We start from the raw sequence: 14911 nt of genomic DNA on the forward strand, positions 1-14911 counted from the left end.
CACACACACACACACACACACACCTACACACACACCTACACACCTACACACACACCTACACACACACACACCTCTCTCTACAGCCACACAGTGGTCACTCGCTCTCTCTCCCTCTCCCTCTCTCTCTCTCTCTCTTCTCTCTCTCTCTCTCTCTCTCTCTCTCTCAGAGGAAGTGGGCGTCTCTGTCACATTCAGCTCTTACTGTTAAACATGTAACCAGGAAAGAAACACTCAAAACTCATCTGAACACACACCGAGAGCTTCAGAAGAACTGAATCTACTAACATCAGAGAAGATCATTTAATAAGAGAGAAGAATGAAGATCATCTGGACTTTCACTCTGATGATGATTCCTGGTAAGAATCTGAACTCGAAACACAGATTTGATGAGGAGCGTCTTTATCTTCAGTTCATGTTGTTCTATTGACTATTGAGGAAAGTTCATTTGTGTGTATATTAAAGTGTTTTAATGCTGGTGTGTTGTAGGTGTCGTGAGCTCCATGAGTGTGACAGGATATTCAGGAGGCGGAGTCACGATCATGTGCAAATATAATAAACGATATACAGCGAATGCAAAGTATTTTTGTAAAGGACAGTGGTCAGACTGCACAGACAGAATCAAGACTGAAGAGAAGAATAAATGGGTTCGGTCTGGAAGATTCTCTCTGTATGACGACACAAGTTCATCAGTCTTCACTGTGACCATCAGAAATCTGACAGAAGGGGATTCTGGGACGTATTACTGTGCAGTTGATACATATTTAAGAGATTTCTACACTGAAGTGAAGCTGAAGGTTTTAACAGGTGAGAAACTGAGATCCTCAAACTCATGAAGATCTCCACAACATCACGATACTGACACTGACTAATAACACACGTGAAACCAGCAACAACCTTTTTGTCTCTTGATGTAAGATTTAAACTCATAATCTTGACTTGCATTAATAAACTTGCAAAGTGACTTGAAGATTGTTTATATCGGGAACAAAATGACAAATTATCTGGGTTTGTGTTTTTCAGGTCAACAAATCAGAGTGAGAGGATATTCAGGAGGAAACGTCATTATAAACGTAAAATATAAGATTCAAGAAGAGAATCCAGTGATCTACGTCTGTAAAACTACAGATCAGTGTTTTACTGTAATAAACAGAAGAGCAGAATGGAAACATGACAGACGATTCTCCGTTTATAATGACAGATCTGCAGGACTCTTACTTCTGTTTATCAGAGATCTGAATGAGAACGACTCTGGAGAATATAAGATTATAGTCGAAGTTTCTGAAGATTACAGTTTCTTCTCTGACTTTAATCTGGACATTAAGACGGGTGAGCTGCGTTCAGTCAGTTGTGCATTATGTGACAGAATCATGAATATATCTGGTGCTTGTAACATTGCTGCACTTTATTTGGATGTTTAACAGATGATTGTTGTGGGAAGAGCATCAGTCTATCAGCTTCTGCAGGAGCATCTGTGAACATCAGCTGCAAATACCCACAATCCCACAGTCGTGATGTGAAGTTTCTGTGCTGGAGATCTGGAGCTGATCTCTGTGCTGAAGAGCTGTCTGTGGAGGAGAACAGAAGATGGAGGGATGAGGGAAAGATCCGGCTGTATGATGACAGAGAACAGCAGATCCTGACGGGAAGCATCAGTCATGTGACTGAAGACTCAGAATACTGGTGTGGAGTTCAGTCTGATCAAGGACACAAGATCTTCATCACACGAGTCCTGATCAGAGTTACAGGTACGGATGATTTTATCAGTGATGTGTGTCTTGCATCATGTTGCTTGAATGTGGAAACAGAATGAAGAACCGGCTTATTCTGTTCTTGTAGATTTGCACACAGGATTATTTTAAGTCATGCTGTCTGTTAAAACAAAGACACAAACCACAGTTACACAAGAGGAAGTGTCCTCACAGAAATGATCTGCAGTATTACTTCAGTCTCTGCAGTTAAAGTGTTTAGATCTTGTGTTGTTCTGCAAATGCACTGGTCACGTGTTTGTGATAGTCTTATTCTTCATGTCATTCTTTATATGTATAATGTTATTGGTTCATTTGAAACATCAGTTGATGTTCAGATGTTTTTGTCCTGCTCTGGTACATTCATATTCTTATTTCCTAACGTTCGGTGAAACCCAGATTGTGTTGTGGATATAGATCAGGGGCGTTCAATCCTCTTTCTGGAGTTCAGATCCAGTCCGGATCATCAAACACACGTGTCTGTAAGGATCATGTGCTCCTGATCTTCATTGGCTGGTTCAGTTGTGTTTGATCCAGCCCGATCTCATCCCAAGGCGTCATATACTGACGCTTTGACAAATCGTCTACATCCAACGCACATGGCACCCTTTAGCGTCAATATGACACGCACATAGAAATGGGCCAGAAGGCGCCTCCTAGCGGTCTAACCCTAACCCTACCCCAGACCTAAACCCAACCATAACTGTGCGTGTCATATTGACGCTGAAGGGTGGCATGTGCGTTGGATGTAGACGATGTAGACTGGTGGGGAAAAACAGAGACTTTTATTTATCTTCTGTTCTGTGCTTCACGGAGACGTGGCTGTGTGAACTGATACCAGACTCCGCGCTGCAGCTGGCTGGCTTCCAACTGTACAGAGCGGACCGCGACAAAGAACTTTCCGGTAAAACGAAAGGTGGTGGTGTTTTTATATTAACCCTCAGGGGTCTGAGGGGTTTTTGGGGCCCTTGAGAGGTTTTGACATGCCCTGACATTTGTGCTTATTTCAGCTACTTACAACATACCTTTGGCCAACACATAATTATGCTGTATTCAGCACAAACTCTGCTACAATAATATGTGAGCAAAATGGAAGTTACATGTTTGCATTTTATAGAAAAAAAATATTATGCGTGGTTAGTAAGTTTTGGGAAAAAAATTGTCACTGCAATGAGCCCATATAACTCATACTGAATAGTTTGGCACAAGACTTTTGAGTTACCATTCTTGTAGGCTAGAATGTTTACTACAAAATGATGTGAAAATCATTCTGATCACTCTTTCACAAAACAACAATATAATGATTTAAACTTTGCAAGTCAGTTTTTGTGCCAGTACTGCTTTATGCGTAGGGGTGTTGATGGCCATGAATATGAATGAGGGGAGACAATAGACACTCCCCCAATGGCTAATGCCCCATCACGGTGCTGTGAGGCAGAGAGGAGAATCTGAGAATGAGAGGACATTTAAAGGTTTTGTTTTTTAATCTGTTTTTATTGTAATTCCTCTAAGTGGAGGAACTAAATGTTGTGCTTTACAAGACCACAGTGCTACCGTACATATATAAACATATAGTACCAGTCAAACGTTTGGACACATTACCATTTTTAATATTTTTAATATTTTTGGAAGATGGCTGCATTTATTTGATCAAAAATACAGAAACAACAGTAATATTGTGAAATATTATTACAATTTAAAATAATGATTTTCTATTTTAATATACTTTAAAATATAATTTATTTCTTTGATCAAAGCTGAATATTCAGCATCCTTACTCCAGTCTTCAGTGTCACATGATCCTTCAGAAATCATTCTAATATCATGATTTGATAATCAGGTATTATCAATGTTGGAAACCGTTGTGCTGCTTAATATTTTTTTATAACCTGTGATATTTTTTTCAGGATTCACTGATTAAAAAGAAAAGCATTTATTCAAAATAGAAATCTTTCCTAACAATATAACTTAACACATCCTTTAAAAAAAAGAAAGAAAGGTAGTGTATACTGTTACAAACAGACTCATGGGCGAATGTGAGTAAACAGAGGTCACTTGCGGTCCAGTTTCCCGGGCAGGAATCACGCAGTCTGTGCAACCATGTCCACATCAGTCTCGGTTTTCCATGACAGGGTGGACTTGGACCTGTTGCTTGTTTGCCATGGCTCTCTTCGGGACCGGTGCTTGGACATGTTCATTGTCACATCTATTGATAACACAATCAAAGAAACTGTATTATTATCGCTATCAATCACTATGGCCATGGATTAAGAAAAAGACAACCGATTTTGTAATTTCACACAAGAATAGGCACTACTTGTATATTATGTATATTGTAAACACAATTACATTTCCATCCATCCATCCATCCATCTTCTTCCGCTTATCCGGGGCCGGGTCGCGGGGGCAGCAGTCTAAGCAGAGATGCCCAGACTTCCCTTTCCCTAGACACTTCCTCTAGCTCTTCCGGGGGGACACCGAGGCGTTCCCAGGCCAGCCGAGAGACATAGTCTCTCCAGCGTGTCCTAGGTCTTCCCCGGGGTCTCTTCCCGGTGGGACGTGCCCGGAACACCTTCCCGGGAAAGCGTCCAGGATGCATCCGGAACAGATGCCCAAGCCACCTCAGCTGACCCCTCTCGATGTGGAGGAGCAGCGGCTCTACTCTGAGCTCCTCCCGAGTGACCGAGCTCCTCACCCTATCTCTAAGGGATCGCCCAGCCACCCTGCGGAGAAAGCTCATTTCGGCCGCCTGTATCCGGGATCTTGTCCTTTCGGTCATGACCCAAAGCTCATGACCATAGGTGAGAGTAGGAACGTAGATTGACCGGTAAATCGAGAGCTTCGCCTTGCGGCTCAGCTCTTTCTTCACCACGACAGACCGGTACATCGACCGCATTACTGCAGCAGCTGCACCGATCCGTCTGTCAATCTCCCGTTCCATCCTTCCCTCACTCGTGAACAAGACCCCAAGATACTTGAACTCCTCCACTTGAGGCAGGAACTCTCCACCAACCTGAAGTAGGCAAGCCACCTTTTTCCGACTGCAATTACATTTCATCAGTAAAATATTACGTCTGTGCACTTACCATCATTCTCGATTGAGAACTGAACGACACCTGCGTGTCCCTCTGCTGCAGAAGGAGAGCGTGATGCAAACACATTCCTAAAAAAATAAAAACAACTGTGTTAGCATACATTATCCAAAGATGGGCGATTAATGGGAATGGACGCACAATGCATGTAGTCTATATATCTGTTGATGGGCCATAGGACGGAATAATATCTATTTATGGGCCATAGATGCGTCACCGCGAGCTGTTGTTATTATCTGCGCACACATTTAGAGCATTTCAAACATTTACACCTGCATTCACAATCATCTGTGGCAATATTTTAGCGTGTGTCATAGGCTAACCAAAACCGAACATTTATATATAAAAATATAATGTCTAGTATTTAGACAGTATCACATTTTACCGGAGGCTGAAATATATTTGCACGAAATCATTTACACCTAAGCAGATATTCGCTAAAGTCAGTATTTTTAGCATGATAATCAGTGTCATGCTAATCAAAACGGATTGAAATATAATACCAATATGTTTAGAGAGTAATATCACATTGAAACACGACCATATACGAATGTTAGGGATATTGTAAGGCAATCTTTCCTGTAAGATGTCAAAAGCTAACCAAAACTAAGCAAAATATAGTCTGAAAATTCATATGAGTTCTATATAATCAGAAAAAGAATTATATAACACTAAACAACTTACTCGAACTTGTATCCTCTGTGGGATCAATTCGCTCTTGAAAATGCAGCCGTTCTCCGTCTGAGATGCAACCGTTTCTCTGAGGAAAAGGTGAATTCTTCCTCGCTGTCCATAATCATCTGGAGGACGACTTTACCAGAGAAGCGTGCCATCCTCAAAACGCGATGAACTATCCGTGAATCTGACGAGAAACTGCGTGTCATCATGGCATTGATCGGAGGGCGTGTGCGATGCGTATAGATCACCTAAACTATTAGCATGTGAATAGCGCCGGGGGGCGTGTCGGCATCAGCTCATTAAAAATAATGAAGAGAGAACGAAAAACTGCGCCTCTCCTTGGTTTCAAACGGATTACATAAACTAAGAATATGTGTTTTTTAATATAAATTACTTCATTTAAAAGAAGAGAATTCTAGCTTCATAAAGACAAATCTCTCGTTCCTGAGTGACAAGTATTCGCTGAGTTACAGTTCATTTTCGGACGGGTTTCAGAATGGACTTCCCTGACAGAGAGAAGGCAGAACTCGCATTATGTTTATTTTTCTTTATTTGGCGAAAGACACAACACTTTGTTTTTATTGTGAGTATACACAAAAAAAATAGAAACTTAACTGGATCGAATGATGTAAAACACTTAAATGTAAGATCAAAACCAACAGAGTATTTTGAATCTCTTTTGCACTGATAAGAAAAAAAAGCGAGCAGATCACGCCGGCGTGATTGCCGACCCCAGGGGGTTAACAATGGCTGGTGTACCGACGTGACAGTGATTCACCAGCACTGTTCTCCTGATCTGGAATATTTTATCATAAACTGTAAACCGTTTTACTCCCCCCGTGAGTTTGCTTCATTCACGCTGGTCGGTGTTTACATTCCACCCCAGGCCAATGTGCAGGATGCGCAGCGTATGCTGACTGACCAGATACTCTGTCTGGAGCAGACAAACCCGGACTCCCTTGTTATTGTTCTCGGTGACTTTAACAAGGGAAATCTCAGCCAAGAGCTTCCCAAATACAGACAGTTTATTAAGTGTCCAACCAGAGAGGGGAACACTTTGGATCACTGTTACACCACAGTTAGCTGTGCCTATCACACCGTCACACGCGCTCCACTGGGACACTCTGATCATGCGATGGTCCATCTGATTCCTGCTTACAGACAAAAATTAAAACTCTGTAAACCTGTAGTGAGGAAATCAATGAAATGTACCAGTGATGATGTGGAGGATCTTCAGGCGTGTTTTGACTGCACTGACTGGGATGTTTTCAGGACTGCTACCAACAACCTAGATGAGTTTACAGAGGCGGTGACGTCCTATATAAGCTTCTGTGAAGAAAGCTGTATACCAACCACACCAGGGTAAGTTATAGCAATGACAAACCCTGGTTTATAGCTAAACTCAGACAGCTAAGGTTGGAAAAGGAGGAGGCATTTAGGAGTGGTGACAGGGCCGGGTGCAGGGCGTTAAAGTACAGGTTTAGCAAAGAGGTGCGAGAAGCTAAACGGTTGTACGCAGAGAGACTAAAGAACCAGTTCTCAGCAAATGACGCCACTTCTGCATGGAGGGGGTTCAGACAGATTACAAACTACAAACCCAAAGTCCCCCACTCCATAAATGACTCTCGCCTGGCAAATGAGCTGAACCAGTTTTACTGCCGCTTTGAGAGCCAATCGGACACCATCCCTCGTGACTCCCTCGCTCAGCCTCTGCCTCAGTCCACCACTTTTTCCCCTCCCTCCTCAGAGCTGACCAGCTCTACCCCCTCCACTCCTCTCTCCATCTCAGAGGGGGAAGTCAACCGGCTATTTAGGAGGCAGAAACCCCGCAAAGCAGCTGGGCCAGATTGCGTGTCTCCATCCACCCTGAATCATTGTGCTGATCAGCTGTCTCCGGTGTTCACAGATATTTGTAACATCTTACTGAAGACATGCCATGTGCCAGCCTGCTTCAAAGACTCCATCATCATCCCTGTCCCCAAAAAACCAAGGACCACAGGACTAAAGGATTACAGACCCATAGCCCTGACCTCTGTGGTTATGAAGACCTTTGAACGTTTTGTGTTGTCCCACCTAAAATCCATCACAGACCCACTCCTGGACCCCCTGCAGTTCGCCTACAGAGCCAACAGGTCTGTAGACGATGCCGTTAACATGGCCCTTCACTACACTTCCTGACGGACAGGAAGCAGCATGTGAAAGTGGGAAAACATGTCTCTGATTCCAGGACCATAAGCACCGGATCCCCTCAAGGCTGCGTTCTTTCCCCCCTTCTTTTCTCCTTGTACACCAACAGCTGCACCTCCAGTCACCAGACCGTCAAGCTCCTGAAGTTTGCGGACGACACCACCCTCATTGGGCTCATCTCTGGTGGGGATGAGTCCGCCTACACGTGTGAGATCGACCATCTGGTGACCTGGTGCAGCCAAAACAATTTGGAGCTTAACGCTCTGAAGACAGTGGAGATGGTCGTGGATTTTAGAAAGAGCACAGCCCCACCTTCCCCTATCACTCTGTTTGACTCCCAAGTCACCACGGTGGACTCCTTCCGCTTCCTGGGCACAATCATCTCCCAGGACCTGAAGTGGGAGCTGAATATCACCTCCATCACCAAAAAGGCCCAGCAGAGGATGTACTTCCTGCGGCAGCTGAAGAAGTTCAGCTTGCCAAAGAAAATGATGGTGAATTTCTACATCGCCATCATTGAGTCCATCATCACCGCCTCCATCACCATCTGGTACAATGCTGCCACCGCCAAGGACAAGAGCAGGCTGCAGCGTATCATTCGCTCGGCAGAGAGGGTGATTGGCTGCAATCTTCCATCACTTCAGGACCTTTACGCCTCTAGGACTCTGAGGCGATTAGGTAAGATTGCAGCTGACCCCTCTCACCCCGGACATAAACTGTTTCAGACTCTCCCCTCCCCTCAGGCAGGAGGCTGCGGTCTATCAGGACCAAAAACCTCTCGCCACAAAAACAGTTTCTTCCCGTCCGCAGTTAGCCTCATTAACAAGGCACGGGTCCCCCACTGATACTCCCCAGCCCCAGCCCCAGCCCCCAATGCCCCAGCCCCCAATGCCCCAGCCCCCAATGCCCCAGCCCCCAATGCCCCAGCCCCCACTGCCCCCCCCCCCCCCCCCCCCCCCCCTCCCGTGCAACTTATACAAATGTCTTTGCACATGCAATTACTATTTTATTTGATATCATGTACAACTTGGTACATTGCACATATTTGTTGTTTATCTTATTTATTTTTTAAATTATTATTGTTGTATGTATATATATATATATATATATATATATTGTCCATTCCAAAATTTTATAGTTTTATATTTTATGTCAACTGTATGTTTTGTCTACGTGTAGCACCTTTGACCAAAGCAAATTCCTCGTATGTGTAAAACATACTTGGCAATAAAGTTACTTCTGATCTTCTGATTCTTCTGATTCTTGTCAAAAGTGTCAGTATATGACGCCCTAGGATGAGAATGCGTTGGTTTGATCTCAGGGAACAGGATTGGAGACTCCTGTAGTGGATCAAACATTGATGAAGATACTGAAGTGTCTACATGTCATATTCTTGAAGAAATACAGCAGTGTGTGAACTCAGGAATATCCGAGCAAAGTGTGAAAGTGTGTGTGGTCATTTGGTGTTGCATCATTAGTGTGGCAATTTAGACACAGTTTTACTACACTCTTTTTACATTAGTACTAGTGTTGTAATGTGGATACATTAAGTGCAGTTTTCAGTATTTCTGTTAGTCCACTTTACCACACTGTAGTTAAAACTGAAGGTAAGGGTGCATACAGAATAAAAACTTTTTTTTATTTTTATTTTTTCCTTCATTTGTGCTGTTTTGTTTTATTCACCATGAGAAAACATATATACTTATTAATAAGTTCCTCAAACTTACAGTTTTTCTCGATTGCTTAAACACATTTGCCCACTCTGACATCACATTTTTAAAACAGTTAACACACAGGATAAAACTGAAGCTCAATGGCCAAAATGACTAATTTTGTTAGCAAAATGCTCTAACACTCACAAAACATTAAAAACATGCAACATAAGCAAATATTTCCATCAAACACCACAACTTGTGGTCAAATTAATTTATTCTTTCAATCAATCATTACACAATGGACAACAAAATACAAAATACAGCCATCAATATGAAATTTGATACTTTACAAACTTAAATGGATACTGGAAAAACAAAAAGCTACCAAAGGAAACTTATGGGTGGAAATACCTTCTTTACTGTAAAAAATAAAATAAAAAAAATATTATCTTTCACATTTAGTCCATTCGTTCTTGACGATTATGCCACAGGTTCTCATCAACATCGCATTGAATGTTTTCTCTTGCAATGCACCGAGGGAAATACCTCCTTGCATGGCGTATCCATCCCTGGCAGTCCTCTGCACCTATTGCCAGGCAACCAGCATTCATTGCCTCCAGGAGGGGCATCTGCTCATATGGCCGGTGATCATACACCTTCCACCTCCAAGCAGAGAAGAACTCATCGATTGGGTTCAGAAAAGGAGAGTATGCAGGGAGGAATTGCATCATAATACGAGGCTGTGCTGCAAACCATTTATTCACAAGGCGAGAGTGGTGGAAAGCCACATTGTCCCAAATTATGACATACAGAGTCATGCCAGGCCTCAACAGCCCTCTCTCTTCGGGTGGAATCAGTATTTCTTTCAATGCCTCAAGAAATGTGATGAGGCGTTCTGTATTGTATGGGCCAATAGTTGGTATGTGGCACAGGACCCCATCATTGGAGATGGCAGCACACATGGTGATATTGGCACCCCTCTGACCTGGCACTGTGACAGTGGCCCTCTGCCCAATGATGTTCCTCCCACGTCTCCTCACTTTACAGAGGTTGAAGCCGGCTTCATCCACAAAAATGAATTTGTGATGTGCCCCTTCAGCTTCAAGCTCCATTATTCTCTAAGAAAAAGAGAAAATTCATAAAGCAAATTATTCCAGTTGCATGTAACTAGGGTAAACAATGCATCACAATAAAAAAATATGTACCTGCACATACTGGAATCGTGCCTCCTTAACGATGTCAGAGTTTCTTTGAAATGGAACTCTGTACGGCTGCTTCATTCTGACATGGTTTCGTTTAAGGACTCGATCTATAGTTGTCAAACTCACACTGTTTATATTTCTAAATGCTCCCTGATCTGCAATTACTGCTGCCTGGATTTCACGGAGTCTGATTGCATTGTTTGCCACTACCATATCTACAATGGCAGACTCCTGTTCAATAGTAAATATCTTTCCTCTGCCACCAGTGTGTGGTAATGTGTGGATTCTATAAAGTAAAAGCAAAAAGCATGTCAAAATTGACATTACTGTATGACAGTCACATAAATGGGATTGATAAAACATCTGCATTACTGTAGACACAGATTGTTCTGCTAACAGGGCAACACAGTAAAGCTGAAATACACAGTGGTATACATTACAGTAACACTGTGAATTACCTGTTCTCATTCCGAAAAAGCCTGACAATAGATGCCACAGTGCTCCGACTCAGAATGGGCTGGACCCTTTGTCCAGCCTCTCTAAAGGACAAGCCATGATTGATGACATGGTCAATAATTGTTGCCCGAATTTCATTTGAAACTTGAGCTCGATTTCGTCCTCTTGCTGCTGCAGCTCCTCCACCACGCATACAAACTCCTCTTCCTCTGGCCCCTCTGCCATGGCCTCTTGCTCCCCTTCCGTGCCTATGGCCTCTTTGATCCATGCTTGCAAATAGCAACACAGAGGTGGCATCTTTTATAGATGGATGAGGACTGATTGCTGATTGAAGAGTTGTGCAAACGAGTTTCACACAGGTGCATAGAGATTTATAATTATGCAAGTACTTTCTATCAGCTGTGAATAGATATTTTCCTTTTGTTCAACACAGTGAATCCAAAAGAGTTTGGGGTCTTTCAATGAGATCTGTGGTAACTGTTTTGACAAAGCGTGTGAAAAATGTGTGAAACAAATGAAAAAGTGTTAAAACATTTGCAAGAGAAGACTTCTGCTGTGCTAATAATGTGATGATGAAGATCAAGCGGATCCCAGTTTCATTTAGTGTGTCTTAGCAAATGAGAAAAACTGTAAATGAACAGCTTGCGGTTTTGGGCTTCTGTGCACCAGAAAACATGAATTATGGGAAGGGGAATTACATCAGAAACCAGTAAAAGAGAAGATGTCAAGATCTGTGTTTTGTGCATCAAAAAAAAAAAAAAAAACTTTTAGTTATCCCTCCATTGTATTATTGTTTTAGATGTTCTAAACACGACATCGTTATCAACATCGCCCCCACCATCATCATCATCGGCTTCTGTTTTCAAAACTTCTACATCTCACATCACATCAGTGTCTCCAGGTGCTCTTGTGCTGAAATATAAACATATAATCTGATGTAGCTCAAAGTGATCAGATTCTCTTATTATTATCTCTATTTTTTTCAGGCTCTTCTCTGATCGTCCCTCTGGTTCTGGTTCTGGTTCTTCTTTTTCTGATCATCGCTGGACTATTATTACTGTTTCTCTGTAAGAAGAATCAGTCTCAAGGTAAAACTCCTTCCTAACTACTTTAGATATAGACGCTCTCCATTTATACTGAGAGTAAAACACACAGATTTGTTTTTCCAATTTAAATATGTCGCCATCTATTGGCTACAAATACAACATGCAGATATTTGATGATGTTTTAAAAAACATTTACAACATACATAATTGTTAAAAGGTGATAATGTATAATGTAATTAATTAAAGGACGCTTGTTTTTGGCAGCTGGTGATTCGTCATCTCAGACTGGACCAGGAAAACATGAAGTTGTGAGTCCAGTTACTGTATAAAATGTTTAATTAAATATCGAATGCCTTCCATCCTGACGATCTTCAGAGATGTAAATCATTTCTCTGTCTCTCCTCAGGTTTCTCACACTGGTTGTGATTATGAGGACATTAAAGATACTCACAAAGAATTACCCACAAGCCCCTCTGTTTCTTCTAACTGTGTGTACTCTACAGTTGAGAAAGCCACTGGTGACTGCTTCACATCTGCTGAGGATCTGAATTACGCAGTGGTGAACTTCCACAAGAAATCTGACGGTCCTGACAGTGTCAGTTTCAGGAATAATCAGGATTACAGTGAATACGCCGCTGTCAATCATCTCAGTGCTTGATGAGCCACAGCAGAGGATATGCATGAGCAGAATGTTTTGTTTTTATCACCTTTTCTTTGGCATTAAGTTTCCATGTTTGATATTTTTATTACTAATACTAGTTGGTCATGTATGCCCCCGAGCTTGCTGCCATGTCAATGCCGGAGCAAGCACAGATCTGGATACCCTAGAATGAGAGACCCTTTCCGTCAGGGCCTTCTTCACTCCCATCCCGTACTGTCAAATCTATTTTGATTTATTTTCAAGGGCTCTTATTTAGATTTTTGTTTCATTCTATAGTTCCTATGTCCTTAGTTCCTGTTTCTTTGGTGATCATGAGGGGCTTTCACACCAGGTAGTTACAGAACTAGCCACGCTTGTCCCCTGATAACTCAAATTTCCCTCTGGGCCAATTTCCTGGTTGCATTGGCAACACCAGTAGGAACTCTGAAGTGACATAAGCGGCCGACAGCGAAGTCATTTAAGCACCGCATTCAACAATGTCAACAACTGGAGGATGGAGGACAGCGTGATTGGAGATGCTGAGTTAGACCCTACTCTGAAACAGGAGCTAATTTAGTCCCCCTAAAAGGTGTTACTATAACTAAAATTGAGATCCTGCAGTGCGAAAACGCCAAAAAGCTGATACTTCTGACAATAGTTATAGGAGCTATCCTCCGCTGCTTAAGTCCCTATGGTTTCTAAGTATGTTCTCATTTGGTTATTGGTTATGTTCCTCACCTTTTTCAAGTTTAGTTTATCATTATCCTGTGCATGTATGATTCTGAGTTTGTTCTGTTGACTATCAGGATTGGCCATGCTGCATTTGTGTTTGCCGGAGTTACACCAAATTCTGTGCCCATGATTTCTGTGACCGCAGTAGGCACTGTTGTGATGGTAGGGTTTAGGGTGACAACAGCACATACTATGGTGACAATATTTGGTCTTACACTGGAACCGTTGTAATTGTCTTGTTTATTGAATTAAACTGCTCCAGTATAGATCCTCATCTCGCGTCCCTGCTTAAACTTAACACCTTTAGTGTAACAGAAAATCAGAGAGATATTCTGACAAACACAGGAAGAGAGGAAGTCAAAAAAGGAAGTTTTTGTCAAATTATTCTATAGAGAATTTAGTTGGGAAACGTTTGACCAGAGATAAAGAGCAAAGTCTGAGAAGAATGAACATCTTTATATTCACTCTGCTGATGATTCCTGGTAATAATCTCAGTGATCTTCATTTCTGAGGTTTCAGTTTTGCTCCTAATTGGTGTTCCGATGTTTCTAGTGTCTGTACGAACGTATAAACAGACTCACAGCGATTACATTTTCATATATTCTCACAGTTTTAGTGTGTTGAAGTTGAAAGTAAAGGTTTTTACTCTAACAAGCTTCCAGTCTTGCTTCCCAAAGGTTCCTCTCTGCTGGGTTTTCACATTTGTCTCTTTTACTTCAGCTATTAAAGGAAGGGTAGGCAATTTTCGGAGTGGCTATAGCAAGTTAGCTTTGAAAGCATTAGATCCCACCCTCGCTTCAGCGTCTCCAAAGCCACGCCTCCTTCAAAACACATGAATGCACAAACCAAAGTTTGCAAAGCATCTCGAGACCACGTAAAGCTATACCTCATGTCTAAAAGTACATAACATTACATTACAATAAAAATATTGTAACGCAGTTCGTTGTTATGGGAAGAAGGATGCGGGAACCGGCAAACCTTTCACAATTTTAATAACAAAATAAAACAAATTCAAAAAGGAAAGTATAAGCCAGCAGCCTCTCGCGGACGACTGCTGGCCACACAAAACATCACACAAATCCAGGCCTGGTCCTCTCTCGATCTCCACTGTCGTTGCTCCTCCTTTATGCTTCCGCTCCTCCGTGAGAGATACGAGACCGGCACGTCTCACAGGTGCCGCTCATCAGTAATCACACCACCGGCCTCACGGCCCTCTGCCTCGTCCTGCTCGCCACATACTTTAAAAACATAGAGAACATTCAGCATAAACAAGATAAACATCCTGTGACTGAACAGAAACTCATAATTGTGAAAATTACAGTTACTCCATTATTAATAATGTTTATTTGCACATAATGGGCGAGTAGAACAAACTATCAGTCTCATTTAGTAAGTTCACATAGTCAGTGTGCTTCAGGATTTGCTAGATGTCACATTCAAACTGAGGAAGACACTGATTCAGTCAGATATGTGTGATT

General features: G+C 42.2%; 2 protein-coding genes across 2 annotated transcripts; one reads left to right on the forward strand and one right to left on the reverse strand.

Annotated features, from left to right (window-relative positions):
• Positions 1 to 316: 316 nt before the first annotated feature.
• Positions 317 to 14636, forward strand: LOC307000569 (polymeric immunoglobulin receptor-like; the record flags this gene model as incomplete). The annotated part of the gene is made up of 8 exons (XM_079616212.1): positions 317 to 356; positions 487 to 804; positions 1021 to 1326; positions 1422 to 1745; positions 11815 to 11916; positions 12002 to 12103; positions 12326 to 12369; positions 12468 to 14636. 8 exons carry the CDS (start codon positions 317 to 319, stop codon positions 12717 to 12719), a joined length of 1488 nt encoding a protein of 495 aa, XP_079472338.1. The 3' UTR covers positions 12720 to 14636.
• On the reverse strand, positions 9816 to 11349 carry LOC307000237 (uncharacterized protein; the record flags this gene model as incomplete). Its single annotated transcript, XM_079615672.1, has 3 exons — positions 11018 to 11349; positions 10563 to 10845; positions 9816 to 10475 (listed from the first exon to the last, which is right to left on the reverse strand). The coding sequence occupies exons 1-3, from the start codon at positions 11281 to 11283 to the stop codon at positions 9816 to 9818; spliced, it is 1209 nt and encodes a 402-aa protein (XP_079471798.1). The 5' UTR covers positions 11284 to 11349.
• Positions 14637 to 14911: the final 275 nt, after the last annotated feature.

The sequence above is a fragment of the Phoxinus phoxinus genome, assembly GCF_949152265.1.
Source record: "Phoxinus phoxinus genome assembly, chromosome: 6".
NCBI classification, from domain to species: domain Eukaryota; kingdom Metazoa; phylum Chordata; class Actinopteri; order Cypriniformes; family Leuciscidae; genus Phoxinus; species Phoxinus phoxinus.